This window comes from Rhopalosiphum maidis, chromosome 1, assembly GCF_003676215.2.
Source record: "Rhopalosiphum maidis isolate BTI-1 chromosome 1, ASM367621v3, whole genome shotgun sequence".
Taxonomy (NCBI): Eukaryota; Metazoa; Arthropoda; class Insecta; order Hemiptera; family Aphididae; genus Rhopalosiphum; species Rhopalosiphum maidis.
Window position 1 is genome coordinate 5,594,220 of NC_040877.1, and position 24,691 is coordinate 5,618,910.

The following is a 24,691-nucleotide window of genomic DNA, read 5'->3' on the forward strand; positions in this document are numbered from 1 at the left end:
TATAGCTGTAATACACTAATGCGATGGACTAGTCGACAGTATTTCGTTATGCGATGGGTATAATAGACTACACAAACCCAAATTATGATTTTGAGTGGCCCCGAAGCTGATATTTTGTTATAGGCCTCTACAGTGGTAAACAAATACAGTCCTATTTTATCAACATTTGGACATCGTAATATATATATATATGTAATATATTGGCCGCATTGCTTACGTCGATAGCCTTATAAGTAATCACTGTTAACTTTTAAGGAATATTATCTTTAATATCATCGTTGATTGATTAATTATACAAAATACTTATACAAATATAGTAAATGATAATATTCTTCTTATTAAATTGAACACGTTATTATTAATTTAATATATTTATATATATATGTATATAAACTTATTATTATATAATTTCAAAGTTATAATTTGGGTAAAAAATTATAAAATTTAACAAAATGTATTTTTATTCGATAACTAAATCGATGAATGAAAAATATTTTCTTATCTTAAAATTATTAGAAAAGATTGATGTAACACTAATTAAGTGTTATAATTATCTTAGTATAATATTTCTTAAATATTTATACGAATAAATACATTTTTTTTTTAAAAACACAATAATTTTTGAAAACTGACAAAACTGTTCATATTTCCTTTTTTTAATCTCTACTCTTTTGTGATGATTTTTTATTTAGACATTACTAACGATATATATTTAATATTTATTATTTTTCATTAAATTTAAAAGTTCAAATTTATGTTTTTAACTGGTTTTTAAAATTAATTTTGATCAAATAAACAATAAACGATAAACAATAATTGATACAATAACAATTATTATCACGGTCGAGTAGGACTATATAGACAATCATCGTCTTCCGGGGATAAATAATGTAAATAATATTCTCAAATAAAAAATGGTTGAAAACATCATCTTGTTATTACACAGCTAGTATACTATTTAATGTATGGTGCTAATACAAACTATTTTGAATTGAATATATAATATGGTATTATGGTTTTTCTATTCTGTAGTTTGTCTTGAACTGTAATAGTTTTATATTAAGTACAACAATTACAAACAATCACTCAATACATATGTGCCATTTAGATATGTGAACCACAGTGACGTTCTTCACGTCACCCTTCAATATATGAACCTGACTACTACAAGATATGGTTATGTTTCAAGGGTGGAAATGAAATCGGGTGTTAAACGAGCGTGTATTTTCAATTTCGTGTTTCCACTTTCGTAGATGTTTTTGTTAGCACATATTATGTATAGACATATTTACATCGTCGTTCTTGTCAATTTATTTATACGTCTTATTTGAACTATAACGTAAATTATAATAACATTATAAATTTTTTTTTACGTTTTCAGATATGCGCTATATTAGACGTACACATCACTATAACCGGGTTGGTCGAATGTCAGCAAATGTTGCTATATACTTTTAATAGTTGAAATTTACGTGACATAAGGCCATAACTGCGCGTTTATGTTTCACTACCAATATAATCATAATAATAATAACAGCAATAATATAAAGCCGGTGTGGTCGCCTATATATAATGTATATGTGTGTGAACTTATAGTTATATTGCCGACTAAATTATTATGGTTTGTAATAAACACGAAGAGAGGATAATAATCATCGGCAAAGCTACTGCTATTCATTGCTATTATATACCTATATCTCGTGAAATTAACCATAGGGTATCTCCCAACGTTTGTGGTTCTCATCAGTCTTCAGCTTTAAACTTTAGGACATACGTATTCGCTTTGACCGTACTATTGATTAGAGATATTAAGAGCACAAGTTTAAAAAGGTCAGCACATAATCAGCCCTGTAAATAGGAATTAATATATTATACATTATACATTGTTATAATCAATATGAAAATTGTGTTTTTAGATTTTGATCAAATGTACTTGTTCTACAATAATGTGTGTTTCGTATCTATTTATCAGTTTTAAAGTAAAAAAAAAAAGTAACTTCCTAAGTAGTTTTTGGCAAATTGAATCTAATTGGTCCTTCAGGAGATTGAATGTGAAAATTCTCAAAACTTTTTTAAATAATCAAAAAAAAAAAAATAACAAAATAAAATAATAAGAATTTATATTCCAAACCAATTTCCGCAAAACCATTGAGTCTTGGAATTTTTTTTTTAGTATTGATAAAAATCTGTAGACCTCGTAAAAAAGCTTAAAAATATAACGCGATATATGCGATTTCTACGAATACTTTTTACTTAAACCTGAAAATCTGAATTATAATATATAAACTCAATTTTTGAATAAACATTTCACACTGACGAAATTAAATATTTAAACTAAGAATAAAGAACTTAGTTTTTTACTAATATTATTCGTGGGTTACTTGAAACGTTTGTATATAATATTATATTTTACTATATTTATATTTACATTTAAAAAAGTATATGTATTAGTTACTTTTAAGCTATTATCTATTTAGGTATACCACGAACATATAATTCCTGCCTTTCTACGAGATATCGACGTTGTCATAAATGTGTCGACAATAATTAATTCAAACTATTCTGTTGCGTTACTATAACAGTAAAACGAATCACTACAATATAATATACTTATTATAGTAATATAGATTAATACACCGTAGCTACTCAGATTCATTTTTCGTATATTATAATGATTTCAAGTGGAATACACATCCATTACAGTGATCTACTCAACTACGAGAGGTTTACTCGACACCTATATACGCTGTACAGTAGAAAGGTTATTATCTTGTTCTGTTTTCATTTTCATTTCGAGTTGAGTCGAAATAGATTATAATGATTATATATTTTAAAAATCGTTGATTATAACATAGAAAAAAAGTTATTGACGAGGACGAACACTACGGGTTATTAATAAGCTGAAATCGTTAAACTTACCTATAGAAGTGATGCGTTCTATAGTTTGTATACGATTTATTGATATTAATGACTGTGTGCGGTGTGCGAGAGTGCGTAACGTTTCAACCCCCCCGAATTCGATACTTGATTAAAAACCGTTAACGTGTTTCCCGAGACAAACTAATCGAGGAAAAACTGATTGCCGCCATTTACGCAGTGGTGTGTGTGTGTGTGTGTGTGCGTGTTTCGTGTACGCGGTTGTAAAGTTGATTTTTCATTAGAATTTCGACGAAAACAAACGCAGCTGCGGTTATAATTGTTGAACGTATCATTATGCGTAATGAATAAACGTATAGGCCATATTATAATATGTATATTTGTTTGTGTATAAGCTTACCTACTTAAACCGTTTCAAATGTTTATTGTTTGCGCAGGTAGGTTATATGCGATGACGTACACGATAATATTATATGTGTAGGTACGAAATGACATAACTAAATAATATATAATACGCAGCGGCTATATACGTATATTAAATTCAGTTTTGAATTGTGCTTTCCAGTTTGTTTTTAATTACATACGCGCCACATGGTTGGTTTTTAAAGAGCATATTAAAGTGATTTTCCGACCCCACTTGGAAATTCTAAACGCGTAATTCATCGGCTGATGGAGTCTGCGGTATATGTTTACTGTAACTATCAAATGAATGTTAACTTGAAAAATTATCCTCTCGCTTTTGCAACAGCAGAGGAATAAAAAGTTGATGTTATATATATATTATTGGGCTGACTTTCGTATATTTTTCGTTGTTGGTGATGTAAGTAACATTATTAAACAGTGTGTGTGTGTTTAAACTTTAAACAGACAATGCAACGAAAGAAAACAATCTACGCGATGATTGTAAAGTAAAAAAAAAAATAATCGATGAATTTTAAAATATTTTGTGTAAAAACGGTTTTACAAAATACGGTTATAAAATGTCTTAAAATCTTTGTTAGATTTGACACGAATTGCAAGAAATCGTATACGAGGGCACTTGAGGGTCCTTTGGGGAGTATTTACAAAGCAAGCATTTAGTGCTCATAAATTATACCACAAACACAAATAATAAATCACTAAAAGATTTATGAATACAAAAAAAAAAAACTGTTGATTTCATATTGAGAAATTTAATTTTAGTTGTTTGTGTTTATTCGATTTTTAATTTACACGATGTCTACAAAATCTGTATAATTTATCGTGTTTTCGATAGTATTTCTAATTTTTATTAAATAACAAGTTTATTCCAGTGACACAAATTTGGCATGTTGTCTTATTTTCATTATTATTGAATCACCAATTACAGATCAATAATATAATATTATGTCGTTGATTGGTAAATAGTAGATAGTCTAAAATCGTGTAAAAATAAGTATTATACCTATGAGTTTTAAATTATTATTGATAATCCTAATAAACTTAATGCTTATGTATATATTTAATGTATTGAAAAAAAAATACTTAGTAGGTATTATTGATTGCAATGTGTATTTGATTCACACATTTTGTCCTTAAATATTCTGTATAGAAAAACAAACATTTTTAATATATTTTATGTAATGTTTAAACTATCATTTCGCATTGAATATAATATGAATTTTAAATTAAAAAATAATTCAATAATTTTATATTAATTTATAAAAATTAATGTATCGATTAATACAGTCGTGTTTATTTACCTCACATGTATTTGAAATATAAAACTATATTATGCTCCCACGGTAGGGGTGCACATTTAATTCAATTTCTAGTTTTCAGCTTTCATACATTATCTCTTTGAATCTATTAGATTGCATGCTATTCAAAATCATTTTCCTTAGATGTCTTTATAATTATTGAAGTTGTATTTCACTAATGAAAGCATTGAAACCAATAATAATATCCTAACGTTTTACTCGTTCAAGTAAACATAACTTTTTTTTTTATAGGTTAAATTTGTTTTATATTCATCGGATTGTATCATTTTGTCAAACAAACACAAACTACTAGTAAACCTCTGTCACCAGCACCTTAAAAATAGAAAAATTGGTTCAACTAATAATAACTGTTATAAATACAAACGATGTGTGTAATATTTTGTCATTGTATACTTATATGATTTTAAAGATATTATATCCACTGAGCTCGTCCAACCGTTATTGTTAGATATTATGTGCACCAAGGCACAATAAAGAGGTCTTCCAGTAACATCGATGTGAAAACGTTATTAGGTATATCGTTAAATTAGGTTAATAGTACGTATATAATACGTTAACGATTAGAATTAATTATGAAACATTCATTATTAAAAAATTATTTGATATAATATTATTATATAATATGCACTGAGTAGCTGAAGTCAAATATTTAGTCAACAAAATAATAGTAGTCAAAAGTTATTTGATATATTGATGTACAAATAGGTAGTCATGAACTGGAATATAAAGATAACGATGGAATATCAATATAGAGCATTATTTAATTTATTAAAAGTATGGACAAATTACAAAACTAAAGGTATGATGTACAGTTAATAAAATTAAATAATAAAGTTCTAAGTATATAATTATATGTTATGTAAAAACTTAGACAATTATTTGAAAATTACCTTTGCCTTTACACTTTTTGATTATTAGTTCTATTTATTTTAAATTTTTAGCAATGCTAATACAAATACAAGTAAAAAATAATAATTAATAATCAATTTTTTTTTTTTGTGCAAAATGACTTTCTCTACCTATTTACATATTTTTGTATGTAGGTATATAATATTATGTACATGAAATCTACCTACTTTTATTTACTTTCAAAACAAATATCAAACAAAATGAAATATTATACCTGCTTAATATGTTTTATTTATTATTATTTATATTAGACATATATAATATGTGTTTATTATAGTTGTTCTACTAACTTTATTAGTTTGCGTTTTAACTAGCAATGTTATACCTATAGACATTATAATAATAGTGCTTATTATTCAATACGATTATTTTTCGTTTTCGTGAAACAATAAGCTTTTCGGCAATAATGTATAATCTGTCGTGATCAAGTCACTCTAACCGCTCAAATCAATCGCTATATTGTTGCATAATATAATTCTCTATACAGACATACAGTCTATAGTGTCTATACCCAAAAATATTTTTATAGTACCTACTATCCTTTCCAATCATCTGACTCATCTGACTCATCTGACCAGATTGACTAATTGTATAAATATGAAATGGTGCAGGGACTATGAAACATTACAATACTTTACGTCTCAACGTAGTCTTACGTTTTATAATTGCTTTGAATTATAAAATATATTGTTTTGTGATTGATTTCCTAAGTATTTGTACTACTAGTTTCGGACGGATTACAAATATTTATTGTAGAACGTAGGTACTTTGACCCCTGTAACGCGCGCGGGTGTCATCACTTATCAGTCGTCACGTCATATTATTAAATACAAAACAGTATAACTGCGATAACTACGTACTACAACGGACCGACTCGTGCATTCTGTAGACCGACAGGAATCGATCCTGCTCTTGGCAGCTTCGCGATAGCAAAACGTTTGCTATCTTTGTACAAAACATGCGTAAATTCGACATTTATAATAATATCGCCGTATCCTACCGACGGGCGGAAATATGGTATATTGTCGCGTTTAACTCGGACAGTATAAATATCCTCTGGCAACAGTAATGAGAAAACTTTATTAGGTACAAACGTGGTATATCTATCTTAATGATAAAAATATATTATTATATTACATTTAAAATTGAAAAAGTATTATCTTATTCGAATCGGACACATGTCAAAATGCCGAAAATTTAGGTTAGGGTCAGAAAATCATATGAATATATAGTAAACATAGCTTCTTTTAATAGTGGACAGTTAAATTTAAAATAAAATATGGTATAATTAATTCAAAAGTGGTTTCAAAAATATTATACCAAACGAAAATAATTTTATGATCAAGTATGTATATATATATATGTCATTAGTAAATTTAATTTTCAATCATTCCATCATTCTTGACTTTGTTTAATGACATACATTTTTCTTTAGATAAATTTGTAAATGGCCTTTATTGGCTGAGATTCCTGAGTCACAATAAATGTCTGTTATGTTCCCTCATACAACACTGAAAATCATGTTTCCTTGCGGATTATTCACATCACTATCATTAGCCGTTAATTTATTAGTTTGCTGAATCCTACCCAAACATATTTTATATATGTATATATGTTAAAACTAAAATCCATTGTTTGACGTGAGAATTGTATAACATTGATTTATGTATAACTTGATTAATCGTGACATATTCTAATGCACGTGACTATTTGAGTTTAAATACATTGTGTTATAATCTGTTATATTACGTAGGGTATCGGATTTTCATAATGATCTAGTATTTCGTAGTTAACAAGTTGTATCCTGCCAATATTACCAGTACACAAGTTGTGTTAAAATGATAAAGAGAGTAAATACACGAGTTGTGTTCTGACAAAAAAAATAAAGGTACTAAGATGCTCTGAAGATAAGTCAATTTAAAAAAAATAGTTTCATTTAAATTTTTGCTGTCTAATACGTAAATATATTTGTTTTTGCTTTTAATTTAAACTAATTATACGACAAAACAAAAATATATTCTTAGGTAAACTATATGTATAATGTAGTAATGGACAAATTTTTCGGCATACAACTTGTGTAAACTTTCCCTTTTTTCAACTTATAAAATTCTGTCTGTAACAACTCGTGGAACTCAAAAAATGTACTGGACACACACACACACACTAATAATAAAACAATAATAATACATTGATGTAAACCACTAAATAATAATCGTGTAGGTAAATTAATAAAATTACGTAGATATATGACAGCGCCAGCAAATGTATTTATGAGATAGAAAAAATGTATAATTATATAAAAAATTATTAAATTTTTATTTTTGATGCAAGTCTCTTCCGTAGGATAAATTTATAATAAACGATCAAACTTACATGTATAACCTAAATTTAAAAATGCCTGTATATAATAATTGTATTTTAAATAGTATATAAGCGCATGTACTTTTACATAGTAACTGAATTGTATTAAGTATTTTATTTACATAAAAAATATACCCATAGAACTAATTTAAATAGACGTAACAGTCACAAAAGATTGTTATCGTTTTTTATTAGAAGGTCGTATAACAAATTGTATTTGATAGATTTATTGTGTCACCGGTAAGAGACTGAATAAAATTATCGTAAATAAAAAAAAAGTGGGTGCCATTTTACATGATGTACCGTAGGTGTTGAATGGGTCACTGTGATGAAAGTGTTAAATTTGAATTCAATAATAAATCATTGTATACGAAAAACGATTCTGAGTAGATACGGTCTATTAGCCTATATCACTAAGTTTATGTCATGTGGTTTTATGATATTGAAATTAAATCAGTGTATTTTTTTATTAGTAATATTGTAGGTTGAATATATTTTTTACGAAAACATTTTCATTACAAATGTCATTGCATATAAAATAGTATAATATACTTAAAACTTTTAAATATCCCTGAATAATTATACTACTTATGAGAAACTTAATTTTAAAATTTCAAATATTTTTATTCATCGAAATTGTTTTCAATATTTACGTATATAAAAAAAAAAAAATCAAATTTAAAATATCTATAAATAGTTTAAACAAAGTTAAAATACTATAAAAATTATATTATGTGGAAAATGATAACATAAACATTTAGTAAAAAATGTAATATCAATTTTGCCAAGTACCGATATTATCTACATAAAAATTTCTATTTTTCCTTAATATTGTTTGTTATTTTAAAAATGATTGTGATATTTTTAATTTAACTTCTCTAAAAAGACTACATATAATTTGATATCAAAACAACTCTTTAAGTTGGAAATTTAGTATTTTTAATTATTAATCGTGCATTAATTTATATAAACTCCACACACACACACACACACACACACACACACACACACACACACACACACACACACACACACACACACACACACACACACACACACACACACACACACAAACACACACACACACATACACATCGTTGTAAAATGAATACATTCATCACTCCGCTCAAAATCTAAAATATATTTTGAATATATTAAAATTATACAGTAAAAGGCAAACATTAACGGTCAAAGTTTTTCAAAAAATACTTAAACACGTAAAATCTATGATTATATTTATTTTTATTTATTTCCAATTAAAATGTCATATTTTACAACTACTAAATATGTACCTATTCATGGATTATGTTTGTAATACATATTTACTTAAAAATAAATATAAATGACAGTGAACTAATATATATTCATTGCCTATATGTTATATTATATCGTTGTACATATTTACTCTTAGTTTCTTTTTATAGCCAACTTTTAAAAAAGTCGTTACCCTTGTCACAAATACCCTTCAACTACACGAGAGATATATCAAAAGAATTTTAATACTTTTAATAAAATAATATATATTTATTTACATAACAAATAATGTGGCTGGAGTCCACTTGGCACATAATTTATGAGACAAAAATTAGTCACTTCACTAAATTCATAGATCATAGACATATGTTATTGAAAAATAAAAATAACAATGTTATTTTAAATGGTATAAAAAACATTTGAAAATTCAATAAACTTTGCATTAAAGCAAAAATCTATAAAATGATTTTCGCATAAGACTTTAACAATGTTGAAGACAAATGTGTTGGATATTAATGGTATTATTATTTTAAACTTTAAATGAAATATTATTAGATTTTAATTAATTTAAACCTTTAAAAAGATGCATTTAAATTGGACTTATTAAAGGTATATACAACTATACAATTGTGTTACCATGTAATTATAAAATTAAAAGGTTCAATTTTTACAACACAGATTATAATTAATTATTCATAAAAATATTAATTTCGGATTTCTTTTAATGGGATATCAAATAAACCATTCATATGTGATAAATCCAATCAACGCGTTTGAAAAAATATAATACGTATGTGTATTTTAGTTTTTAATTGAAATAATATTAATGATTAAGTTATATAAAAAATAATAATAATAAGCTTATCTTAATAAATATATAATTCGATAGATATAATATATTTGCATAAATGGAACTTAAAACTATAACTACAGGTAATACTTGCTCGGAAGCTCGATCACTGCGTTTATATATATACTACATTATGTATTGCACGATACTTGGCACTTGGCATGAATAATTTATAGCGGGTTTAAGGACCTAAGTAAATCAGCGGTATGTTTAGTATTATAAATAAACTATATGGTAGTGATTAGACAAATATTGCGACAGAGTTTGTAAAAGAAAAATCGTGTCAATTTCAAAAATACGGTTGCGTACTTGCGTAACAATTGGTTGCACCAAGGTTTATATCCCTGATCCTTCGCTTTCTATATTTATCTTATTATAAATTGTATACAGGCCATAGGTACGTATATTTATTTTGACTTCGACTGCTTTTAATGGTGTTAACTGAAAAAATATATTCATGCACAAATGCAAAACCAATAATACTTATAGGTGTATTCAGAGGCGTATATAAAAATTAATTTCAGGGAGGGTTAAAAAAAATGCCCATTTTTACAATCATTCCATTATACAATCAAAATCAATGCCCGTACCAACCATACATTTCAGGGGGGTTTGAACTCCTAAACCCCTCTATATACGCAATTAAGTGTACTAACCTACAGCATTTGCACTCTCACTCAGAATCAAAAATAGTTCCACTATAATATTATATATTTTAAAATTATACGTAAAAAAACTAATAAAATAAGATACATTTTTTGGTTTCGAATATTAAAATGAATGATTAAGTAGGTAATTAGTTATTTCGTTATATTTATGAAAATCGATCATGAAAAGTATAATACAATTTTTCTTTGCTTATTCGAGTCCGTTTAGGCCCATTGCCGCTTCCACCATTACATTGTAATTGCATTATTCTATTTTTCATTTTTTTTTTTTTTTTACACATCAAGTCGCATAATACAATCAATTCAGATTTAGTATAAACATTATTGGCGATCATTTTAAACATTTATTATTGTAGTTACCATTACAATGTGAAAGACATATTTAAACTAATATAATGATAAGATAATAATTGTGATAAATAGGAAAAGTAAACCTTTTTAAACGTCACGGGTGTACATCCGACAGTTGCCTAATGTTATTTTGCACGGTATATCTACGGTGAACATAATAAACGTTCTTAGGTGATTTCTTGAATATTATGTAAGTGCATGTTATTGAGAAAATAATTAAGTGGTATCTGTGTAAATATGCAGATCTTACAAAATACAAATAATGAGAAAATTTCTTTTAAAAAATGAACTAGTTCAATTTCAAGTTCATTAAATCGGACTAAGGTCAAACAGTAAATTGCAGTGAAACTTCCATAATACAAAGTCCATAATTTGGTTATGATCCTTAAAAATATTTTGTTATATGGAAGTTTCCATATAAATAATATAATATACGGATATTTCTGCGACTGATAGACGCCCGACAACAATAAACAATACAACAATTTGCAATAACATGCAAACATATAATCTTTGAAATCTTTTATTTTAATTCTTATAATACGAACTACAATGAAAATACGTAAATCCACTCACGGAAACACTACGTTGCTTCGATAAAAATACGGTACACACGTCGGATGCAATTGTTTTTCTCGTGAAAATTGACCAGTAAATTAACGAACCAAAAAACGTTCATCAAACGCGTTCTTTTCCGTCACTGGAAAAATAACGATATTTCGATCAATTTCAACTAAACACGTTCAAATTGTACGGTATGAATATTATTTTCTCGTGTCAATAGCGGATCGTCAATACATCGGCACTGGTACAACATCCGCATTGTGGTACAGTTGAAAACATAATATATTGTTTTTCGCGATAAATTAAACTCGAGTGTCACGTTAATACGTTTTATACAAATAATATATTATAGGTTGTGCACGACACGCATTCGTACGTGTATCATAATAATATTGGTTGTATACCATTATTCGATTCGCGCACACAAATAAACCTGCAATCACGCGCTGTTTGTATACCTATTCCAGCGTCTGAATTACACGGTATGTCGTCTATACACATTATCGAATAGTGTGTAATATAAAACGAAGATTGGAAACGTTATGTATGAATGAAAGAAAAAAATTGTAAAAACCACCAACACCGTATAATAATAGTGCGTGCGCGTAGTATCAGTCCGGTGTACCGCAACGCGCCACTGCCGGAGACACATCGTCCGTAAAATGTTAGCGATGCTACATAAACGTCTATAAAACGATCGTTCGTCTGTCATAACACTCGTAACTCATAAACCGTATTCCAGCACCACACTTCTCACAACATATTTATTATACTCCGCTGGTTTTCATATCCTCGCTTTACTATTGTAATACTCGTATACGCTGGGTCGTACCGACATTTTTGTATTATATTTTCTGCGTCAAATATCAATTCGATAATCGATAGTTTTTTCCGTTCTGTAAACTGTTATTTTTACAATAATAAAACGATTAATTATATAACTTAAAAATTTACCTATTTCATTGTGATATTTTGTTGGCATTACAATTTCGTATTTTTCTTCTTTTTTATTTTTATACAAAAAACAAAACTTTTTCAATTTTACATTATGATTTTCATACTATTTAACTATAATTTCAAATTGTTGCTATTCGATGCGTTTTTGAATAAGTTATAAGAATAAGTATATGATATAACTTAAAAAAAAAACGTAAAAATATAAAGCCCGAAAATGTTGTTCTAGATAGGTATGATAATTTAGTTTTAAAAAATATTAAATTTTTCTACCAGACAGATATTTTAGAGTCTAAATTGTATTAGTCTCCTTACTCTCCTTTCATTTGTTGTACTATCATAAAATACTCAAGTATAAATACTTGCGATCTGTGTTAAGATCGAAAATTTGTTTTTCTTCCAAACAAAATTTAATATAAAAGTTTCAAGGTGGGTTAGTATACTTAGTAGAGCTACTTCAACTGTAGATCATTTACACATTTTCATGGTTTTAACAAATTCATAGTTTTAAATACCAATACTTACAAAAAATTGTGTCTGTATATTTTTGATAAATTTTAATAGTTCAATGATAACTTATAAAGTACTCATAGAGAAATATTTTTTTTTCTACAATAATTGAATAAAATCAAAAATGTCTTAGGCCAATAAAAGCTAAAACGAGTCAAATTATCTTGGGAATTGTGTATAGAGAATTGTAACATTTGGTAAAAATGACATAAAACTTAAGTTGTTTGTTTTTGAGCTACACCAAAAAACGAATCCGTCGAATCTTGATCAGGTTAGATTTGCTATATTCAGAATAAAAAATTAGGTATATTTCGTCTTATTAAAATTGTTTTATTATCTTAATTTTACGCTTATCGCCGCCGTAATGTTATACTGTGAAATGTTAAGTAGTAAGTACGTAATAGTTAATAAACTCATAAAATCAGTTACGATTTATTTTATGATTGAGGATATCGAACAAATAAATACAAAAGTAAGATGCAAAATAAAGCAATATCGTAGACATCATTATTGTCCATCATATAATACATATTAGTTATGTGATAACTTATGTAGTTACATTATCATACGTGTATTCATAATTATCATTCATTATCATTATTCATATTTATTATAAATTATTTTTATTGAACACGCGAACTCACAATCTTTACAGTATTAAGGAAGATAAGATAATTTTATAAATTAATACATGTCATGAATAACTAGACGAGATAATATCCCTTTGTGGTAACATATCTTAATTAAATTAATACCTCTAAACAATTTGAATTTAGGCTATATAGTGGATTTTTGGGAGTGTGATTGCATAAAAATATGTGAATCATAGTGTGCGCTTAAATTTTGATGAAAACGCTTACAAAACGTTTTGATATAGTTCAGTAGATGTGCAATGGATTGGAAAGACTGAATTGATCTGACATTAGAGGGTTTGGCGAGATCCCAGATTGCAATTCTATTGAGTCAAACAGACCTTATGATTCGTCATTTATTAGATGTTTGTTATGTAGTGATTTTTTTGGAATTTCGAAGAGAAGGGAGAAGATGTAATCAAATAATGACTGATTGTATCTTTTTCTTAACATAAGGACCCCAGGGTAAATTTATCTAATAATATACCTAAATATTTAATTTAACTTAAGGCAGGGATGGGTTATTCATAATTCGTTGAGAGAACATTCGAAGAGATCTTTTCAAAATAAAAGTGACTTACGAAGATTTGTCAGTATTAATTCAATCTAGTAGCTATAGTGTAATGACATAATATTATTGATTAGAAAATAAATTACAACCTCAGGAATATAACACATAAAACTAAAAGAGATCTATTCCGTAACGAAATTTCATAAAAAAATTCAATCACGCGCTATCAATATACTTCCGAACTGATCTCAATGGTCATTAAAAGTTTTATAGAATTGTATAATATCTTCACCAAAACAATCTTGATAATATTGTGTGAAATGTTGATGCGAGGGTATAATAGTTTTTTTCAAACAATTTTATACTCGAATTTGCAACATTATGAATTAGTTTTAATAAAAATAAAACATTGAAATTGAGATACTAATCAAGGTATCAAGCTTACGAGAATATTTTTTAGTATCAGTCTTCCAGATTATGCATAAACGAAACTTTATGTTTAATGAGTTTGTCAAAGAACGAATTTCATAATCGCACGGTAATCAAAGTAGTTATATTGATGAAAATAATGCACAAATTATTGTAAATGTCTAGAAATCTACAGAAACGTCTGATAAATTAGTAGCAGTGATGTTGTTACTTGTTCAAAATGTTATATTATTTTCATAACTGAAATAATAATAAATAACTAATAAAATAATTTTTTATAAGAATATATTCATAAAAATATTATCAAATATTATTTAAATATGTTTGTAGTATGTTTTAAACACAATTAATTTTTATTCTAAAACATTAGTTAATAACTAAAATACTATTTTACATTAAATTTATTTCATATTATTCATTTATTACCTATTATTACAGAACATTTAACGTTTTAATTATTACATTTTTAATAAATACCCACATAGTTTTTTGTGTGTTGTTTAAAATTAATTTAATTAATAATTTAATCAGTATTGCTGAACTCTAAATCATAGAATGATTTTTTTCCTTTAATAATTAGCTTAATGTGACTATATTCTTTTTAAAATGTCAACAAAGTATAATTTGAGTCACGTAAACTGCGTTAATAATATATACTCTAGTAAAAATATGTACATAAAAATGTCACAATAATTCTTTTAAAATTGACTGACATTACATAATATTGTTCAAAGAATAGTTTTTTTATTTTTATATTTATTATTATTATTTTTAATTTAATCTACCATGTCAAATGTCGATGTTACTATAAAAAATGTTTATATTTTATATTATTTTATTATACAAAGTAAAGAATATGTTGATTTTAAAATATTATGCACCTATGCTTTATTATTATTATTTTAATTGTCCTTAATATAATATTTCGGAGTTCTAAAATTATGTACTTCAAACTTCAAAGTTTGTGGTTTTTGGTAGAAAATTGAACCTACAATAGAAAATGACCAATAATTTTCAAATTTTCAGGAATGACTATAACAAAATTACCAAAAAGCTGGTATATTTACGCACGCAACAGTGTAACGTTGGTTTTCTGCAAACGAGTAATTTGAAGTTCAAATAAAAAAAAATAAAATATTCAAACGAAAAATGACATTTATTGCTCAAAGTTTTTAATTATTAACTTATAATTCAAACTGTTCATCAAAACATAATATAATATTGGAAAAATACGCACTATATTTTAATAGAAAGAAATTAAAAAGATTACTCGCAGTTTTGCTTCAGAATCGTTTTTCGGGTACAATAGTTTATAATCGAATTCAAATTTAACTTATTCCTTGCAGTGACCAGTTATATACTCGAGGGGGAGGATATTGCCATTTGGCCACTTGGAATTTTTATTATAAAATATTCGTTTTTATTCTTCAATTTTATCAGTTACTAATTTTTTTATATATATTTATAACTTATCAAATTCGATAATTTCATATTCACAATGTAGTCAAGTTGCATTTTTCAAATATAATTTGGATGTAATCATGAATCATCTCTAGTTCGTACCCGTTATTTAATAATCATAGTTGCAATTATTTATCTTTATTCTTGATTCGAACAAGCTTTAATTAGTGGTTGTGGTTACATTGTAAATAGTTCATTATATTACCTGTATCTATAATTTCTGCTGAGCGTAGTTTTTCATCAAAGGAGATTTGATCTTATTTATTTAATTTTAATATATTAACAAAAAAGCAGTTTTTGGAGCTAAATTATGTTTTTGATTACAAATATTTTAGTGAACTTTTTTTACTTTACCGGTTTGTGTAGTTTTGTGGATTACGCCACATGTATTTTATATACATACTATATTTTTTAGTGTCTTAAATTGTTTTCATTAAATATTGTGTTGCTTGGGTTGTTTTTATAATTTCAGAGTAGTAGATAATTAATATTTTTCCACCTCTTAAAAATATTGCTTGTATATTCCTCTGACAGTGATCAACTTAATTTACACTCAAAACGTACTGTACCTACCTAAGTTTAGGTTTTCTGGTTTTTATGAATTAAAATTACGACTTAAAAAAGTGTTTTGTATAATATCATATTATATTATATCAATAAAATTAATTTATACTATCAGAATAAAATATTTATAGATATTTATTTTTTAATAAATATTTATTTAGATATGTTTTTTTCACGTTTTTTTCGACTTATTTTGAATACATGACACGTATTACGTATATGAAGACCAATTCAAATATATGAATAAAGTATAAGTAACTTCGTTTTAAAATTGAGCAAATTTAACTTTGACAACACAACTTATAAATTGTAAAAAAAGTTTTAAAAAGTTTAAATTATTTCCAATTCATTGCGATTGTATCCTGCACTTGTATTCAATATTATATATATATGAGAAACATTCATTTATATGACTCACAAAGTCAAAACTAATGTTTATACAAATAGTATATAATAATGATAACTTGTCTTTATATATAGTTTTAAAATTGAGGTAATGGGTACAATAACATATTTTTAATATATTTTACAACTTCAATTAACTATTTAAATGTTTTTACAACTTTAATATGATTATTTATTTTATTTCCTTACAGAAAAATATTCAGTGGTGTATTAGTTTATGGATGGGTGGGAGGGGGGAGGTATAATCACTTCTCTAGTTTTATTATTAGCATGGATTCACTAAACGATGGAACAATAAAGCATACGGCAATTAACAAACAGTTTTTAAACTTATTGAACACCTGGTATATATACATATAGTATATATAATGTAGATGTATAAGTATATATTATATCATATCATTATTATTACTGTAATGTGTGAAAATGTGAGTTCTTGATCATTATATAATTCAAATTGGTCTTATAAAAGTCATGTTAATGTACATTTTTCATGACAAAAACGACCTTCTTAAAGTACAATCTACTTGTACCTAATTTGTACAATATTGACCAAGAGACAATTTTTATTTTTAGCGAAACCTGAATAAATGCTTTTACTTTATTATAATATTCTTATCATTATTATCTACTTGTATAAAAAGCGTATAATTTTTTTGGTATTTCATAATTCCATGATTAGAAATCCTGAGACTTTAATAAAAAAATCACGTGGAAAAACTCAATTTCCAATTTTGTATAATATTATTGTCCACGTAGTAAATCTGATTTCTCTATGAAAACGTATAGATATAGATTTATTTTTTGTGAAATTATAAATATCTATCAACTACTTATAATATATAGTCTGGTAGTCTGGTTTCTCATTTGTCTAGTTTTACTCAATAGTCAAAATACAATTGATTACAGTTAAATATTGGAATTTTGACCGAAATAGTATATAATCATTTATCAGTTATAATTATCTTATAATAACAACAAATTACAAAAATTAAGATTTTAGTCGATTGCATCTTAAAAATGTACACCGTTTTTGAATAAATAATTTTAATCGAAGAGCCATTCAATCGGTAGAAGTATTAAGTTTTGTTTTAAATTTTTTCGATAAACATTTAATTTATCACAGTTTATCGAATACTGACAAAAATAAAAATAGTAACATAGATGATTGATAGATTTTTATGTTTATTTGTAATGTATACCTACATGTTGTAATGTTTGCTTAGAAATACTTTAATTTAATGGTTTTAAAAAAGGTCTACGAGCTATTTAATTTTGAAGTCCTATTTATTATTACTTCTTTGATCGACATATACGAGTAGGTATATCATCTAAGTTTAATAAAACTAGAAAAAAAAAGAAAATTAATTAGTTTCTACAACTATTGTCAAACTATGAATCTAACAGTAATTGCAGAAAGCTCTGTTGGTTAAAACTATGAAATCATCAATAAAAACATTTTGAACTTTTAAAGATAGTGATTTTTATAACACTAGACACTTAACAGTACAGGACACTCTTTTTCTTTTTTTCAATCAATTTTCGTATTTTTGAAAGAAAATGTATGTACAAGAGTATTTAAAGAAAATTGTTGATAGATATGTGTATATTTTTCTAAAACATTACATTGCTTATCATGTAGTTATTTTTAATTATGAACAATTTTGAAATCTATACTTTTTTAATTTAATAAAATACTTTTATAAACTTTTCAATATACCTACACGTAAATTAAATACCTGCTTAAAATACATAATATGACACATTAAATAATTTATTAGTTTTTATTATATTCCGACTATCGGGCATCGATATTATATAGATACATATATAGCTTTAAGGTTATAATTTAATCATTGTACAGTTTTTATTTCGTTAACTATTCTAGAAATATTTTCTGACAGTAAAAATACATAACTATATTTTTTATAATATAATAAGCATAAGTAATATATTATTCACAAACATTTGTTTTATCAAATAAGTATTGTAATATTATTTTACTTGAAAATATAGGGGAATCGTTCGAACGGGAATCAAAAAAACACCAAACTTAAGTGTATTGAAGACTAAACAACATCTTCACATAGTGTAAGTATCTCAACTTAAGTCAAATTACTACATTCAACAATAGCTGTTTTCAATACAATTATTTTATTACGATCTTATTTTTCTAGAGATCTCGAAAGCAATCAAATAGAAAAATTAATTTCAGGAGACCTGTCAATCAGTGCAGAGCAACTGTGAGTATTGAGTAAAAAAATATATTTTAATATTTGATACAAACAGAATGATACAACCAATTATTCGATATTATTAAGCCACAGAAGTTTTTTGTTTTATGAAAGAGTTATTCTTGAATTATATTTTACTGTTTTTTATACTCATACATCATTTATAACAAAATGTGAAACATTTGAGTATTTAAATAGTGTGGTACATATTTAAATTAATTTAGTAGGTATCAACATTTCAAATAAACTAAAAAGTTTTTCATATTGATTTCTATGAATTTTGAACATTTTCAAAACTTATTAGCACAAATACAATAAAATCAAAAAAATATTGTTATCACTGAAAATCAAAACGATAATAATTGACAGGTTGTTCTGTTCAAAATGTAAATTTGATGTGAAAAAATATAAACATAACACGTATTTATTCGTTGCGGATTTAAATAAATAATATCACTATGACCAGTGTTGTACGAATCAACGACGTCACATATGTGGCGCCATCCTTATCGTGTTTACAGCTTTTATATTATTATGAGCGTTGGCTATTGACCCGTAAGTTATAAAAATTAATCGACATGTTTAAGGGTAAGCGATGGAATGACGACGGTTTGCGCCGTTGTCCTTTTCAATACAGTTCGTTTCCGGTAAAGTTATTTTTATTCCAGTTGCGCTTGTTCTTCGAATTTTAAAACAGTAGAACATCATATACATTAATACAAGATGTATGCATACGATGTTATAATAATATGCATATGAGTACATGTAGTGACTGTAGATGATAATGTTATTACGAACTCTATGAAAATATCCGACTATATAAGGTATTGAATTAAATACATAATCTCTATTATTAAGGGTATATATATATATTATATCACAGATTGTCATCAAAAGTTAAAATTTGCTTGCATTATTGTTGGTTTAATAATATATAATCCGGTTAAAGTTGATTTACATAATAGCCTAATAATTAAATATATGGAGACTTTCGATGGGATCTGTTATTAAAATTAACCAATAATGATATGCCCGAAAATCTATCTAGCCATGCTGCTGGTAACGTGACCTTAAAAATGAAACGTATATATATAACATTATGTATGTATATTATTATTGTATATATATATATATATATATATATACATGTTTATATTATATTTCTTTCCCCATTGAAAGTGACATTAACAAACGATTTTGTTCTCGTGTAATTATCAGTAAACATTACACCCTCGTCACAGAAGTGTATTGTATATTTCATGTTGTATAGATCGAGTATAACTTAAGGCTTAAAAAAAATTATAAAAAAAAAACCAAGGTTGACCAGTAAATGATTCGCATGATGATTTAAAAACACTACGTATCGATTATTATATTATTATAGTATGTTACGATGACTCCGCTAATCTTAGATTGAAATACTAAGCCATAGACTATTCCTTAATTATTTTTTATAAACCATGCGCAGTATTCTCAATTTAAAATGTACCTGTTCGTATTGGAAATGTCTAAAAATTACGATAGAACAAAAGCATACTAAGCATTTTGATTCAACTGAGCATAGTTAATAATTATTATAATAAAAATTTGAAGACAAAAATCAATCCTTAATTCGTTCCATAGTATAATTTTAAAGATGGTATCTATGTGTATATATTATATGTATACACAAAGGTTAGAGTATGCATTTTTAAAATAACTTATTATTATGCGTATACGATTTTTAAATGTATAATTAAATATTCGTTAATTGATATGAATTGATATGTAACTATTCTGATTTTTAATATCAATGATGCTATTTCAAAAATAATATCCATACATTTTTTTAACTTATTATCATGGTTAAAAAATAAACATTTTTCCAATTCTATAGTAAGTAATTATATTTTAATTTTTTTAAACAACAACGCATTTTTAATGTCATATTCTTAAACCAAAAAAAATTTTTTAGTACATTGATAATATTATAAATATTGAATTCTGAACGAAAAATTTTAATGATTTATAATTATTTAAACTTAAGTCGAGTAGAGTGACGTGGTAATCCACTACTTCATTCATCTCAAGTTTAAATAACTAACTTAATAACTCATAAAACTACTTTGTCAAAATTTGGTTTTTATAGACTTAAATACTCTGAATAATTTTCAGTTTCGAAATATGAAATTAAAAATACATATGTTGTCATTCAAAAATATATAAAAACTTAAAAATTGATAATGATAAAAAAGATCAAAAATATTGTTTTGGGATAACTTAATAATTATGTAAAAGAAATATTTTAAATATTTACAATAGTTAGTGTTTTCTAAAATAATGAGTGTTACGTTAAATCGTTAAATGGATCGCTTCATATATTTATGATATATATTTTTATGTCTCAATAGCTTATACTTTTTTTAACTTAAAAACCAACCACTACATAGGTATAGATATAGTAAAACAAGAAAAACCTTCTCATATAATAATGTTTTTAATAAAATGGTTTAAATTATTATAAAACGTTTAAAATATATTAAACAAATACAAAACTAGAAAGTTAATGTGAAGATTCGCGCATAGCAAAAAATGAATAGTCTCTACATAAAATATAATATCTTGATGATTATTTTCCAATTATTATTATCGCTTATTATTAGATATTAATAATTTTTAGAGGTAGATTCATACATTTTATAAAATAAGATGACATAAAAAAGTGTTTTTTCTGGAGTAGTAATAACTAATGAGTAACAAGTTATGTACTTTAATACATACTTTGGTAATCGTTAGTTAACATTAAAAAAAAAAAAAACAATAATGTATAACCATCTGTATTTCAAGTGTAAGATTACCGTAATATACTGACAACCTGTTGATGTGATCCGTCTCATCGATATGCTACAGGAATTTAGCGTCAAACAACATGTTATATTATATAACACGTACACCCACGAACATGCATACAATATGTGTATAAGTACGAAGTAATAAACGATGTTGATATACCAATGTGGTGTACCTATAGTGGTATGAAAACGCATTACGTAAATATGTAATAAGCGTGACGGATTTAAAACGTACGCGTAATAATCATTCAAATATTCGTAGAAAAAAAATAATAAAAAAACGAACATTTATTTTGTAATAACTTTTTTTTTTTTTTTAGTGTGTGCAATCTGGGATTTCGTAAAATAAGAAAAAATAAATAGGTTTAAGTGTATGGCGTGCGACCGAAATATGGTTGTTCGACATATTTTATAGTTATTCGATGATTGATTCATGTAAAGATTAAATAACGTTTATGAAGTCGAAAATGGGCGAGCGTTCGTTTTATTCTGTCGTTAACGAAAAAAAAAAATGGTAATAAATAAACGCCCCGCGTCTTGATTTAAACAAAGTAAAATCGAATTCTTATAAATATTTATGTTTTTGTATCAAATGTTTAATACCGGCGTCTCTGGGCAGAAAGCTGTGCAGTAGTGGGATTTTACATACCTATAAATGTTATAATTTATAGACGTATTTCCGATGTACCGAAACAATATAGATAATAATACCTTGATAATATATTTTAAACTCCTGCTTCAATCTGTAGCACGTTCTTAATTATTTATGTGTATCCTCGGGTTTTTCGTATGACATAATAATACATAATAATTATGCACCTCGTGAACAGTATATATAATATATTTCCCATGACATAAATATTGTAATAACAATATAAGAATATTCCACAATGTATTATAAAATCCGGTCGTTTATAAAATATGTTACAATACACACCCTATGTGTGCACAGGATGTCTTACCGTGTTTGCCTCGGGTAAATGTCTATTTTTCCTGATAAATAATTTTAAAACAAGATTTTAGAAAATTATTACCGTATAAGAGTATTTTTTTGTGACTTAAACTGAAAAATAAAAATATTAAAATTTGAGGTATGCCTAATAATATTATGGTTGTTTCATTAGGTCGATTTTTAAAAATATTTTAAAGGTTAGATTTATAATTATTGTTAAGTACCTGTTCACACAAGTTACCTACGTACGATTTAAAGTTTAGGCAAGAAGCTATTAAAATGTTTACCATAGCTTAAGTATACATAGGTATACAATATATATATATATATTCAAGTCATGATGTATATACTAGAAGTACGCTAGCTGTTTGGCTATTCGCAGTAGTATGTTTACGAAAACACGACATATAGTGAAACCTCCTATTTACCTTAGTAAAATTAAGCTGTTATGTATAATGTGTTCACTATAATAACGACCCTGATGTGAAATTCAATTGCATTCTACTTAAAAAATCTAATAATGATGTAAAACAATATTTCATTGATGTAGAAAATCTTAATAATATATTTTGTCGTCTATAAACCTATGGTTATTCGGTAAACTAATATACATCTCATTATTTTCAACAGGAAGTGAACTTACTTGTTTATAAATCATATATAAAGCAATTTTACAAAACAAAAACATGTGTCTTATATTGAGCATATCAAATTATCAAATTAAGCTGTTTTTACACTTGATAAATTAATAATAATTTATAAACAATTTAAATGTGTACAAATTTATTTTTTACTGTTAACTATTTTTTAAATAATTTTTTGCTTATTTTCAATTTTTATACATAATATTAAATGTTAAGATAGTTTCCAATACATAAAAATCGTACTCTACTTATTACCAACAACTGTATACAAAAATACATAAACTATGTTATACTTACTAATTAGTATTTACTATTAACAACAATTTAGAGTTAATATAACCAACATTTTTTTTTAATACTTGTTAATTATTCCACAGTAAATTAAGTTGAAATAACTTACCTTTTGAATATTAATAGGCTAAATTTTTATGTGTTACGCAATAATACGCATACAAAAACAAACACAGTGAGACGTGTAACCATATAGTTACATAAGACAATACAATTAATCTGCACATGATTTTTTTTATTATTATGACAATGCTGAAGTAAATTATTATTACTTTTTTTTTGTTTTTTATCATTTAATAAATTTATTAGAGTTATTTTTCCTTTAGTTTAAATTTGTATTTTAGATTTTTTGCATGATGTGTGTAATGTTTGAAGCATGAAATATTTTACAAAAACGTGAAACATTGAAATTTTTTCTATTAAAAATATTATTAATATTAATGATGGTTGTTCATATTGATTTATTCTAATATCCTATTTACAGTAAATAAATACAGCATCATTTACTAATCAATCTAAATTTTATTGTTCTCAATCCGGTTTTAAAGTTTGACTTCATTCATTTGCATCAGTAATATAGTCAATGAATAATAATTATTTATTAAAGATAATATATAGCAAGTATATACCTACAACTTGAGCCGTTTTAAATTGCATAAAAATATTATGCCAACATTTGAGTTCATAGTTTTTAGACATT

At 25.8% G+C, this 24,691-nt stretch overlaps 1 protein-coding gene across 2 annotated transcripts in view; it reads left to right on the plus strand.

The window, feature by feature from the left end:
* LOC113559318 (lutropin-choriogonadotropic hormone receptor-like) overlaps nucleotides 1–24,691 on the plus strand; it is a 118,488-nt gene that overhangs the window by 64,953 nt on the left and 28,844 nt on the right. For both annotated transcript variants that reach the window (XR_003405925.1, XM_026965000.1), the window contains exons 6-7: nucleotides 19,056–19,130; nucleotides 19,217–19,282. Coding sequence is in view for 1 of the 2 variants with exons in the window: in XM_026965000.1 (XP_026820801.1) it covers nucleotides 19,056–19,130; nucleotides 19,217–19,282 (141 nt within the window). In the remaining variant the exon portion in view is untranslated. The remainder of the gene's footprint in view (nucleotides 1–19,055; nucleotides 19,131–19,216; nucleotides 19,283–24,691) is intronic.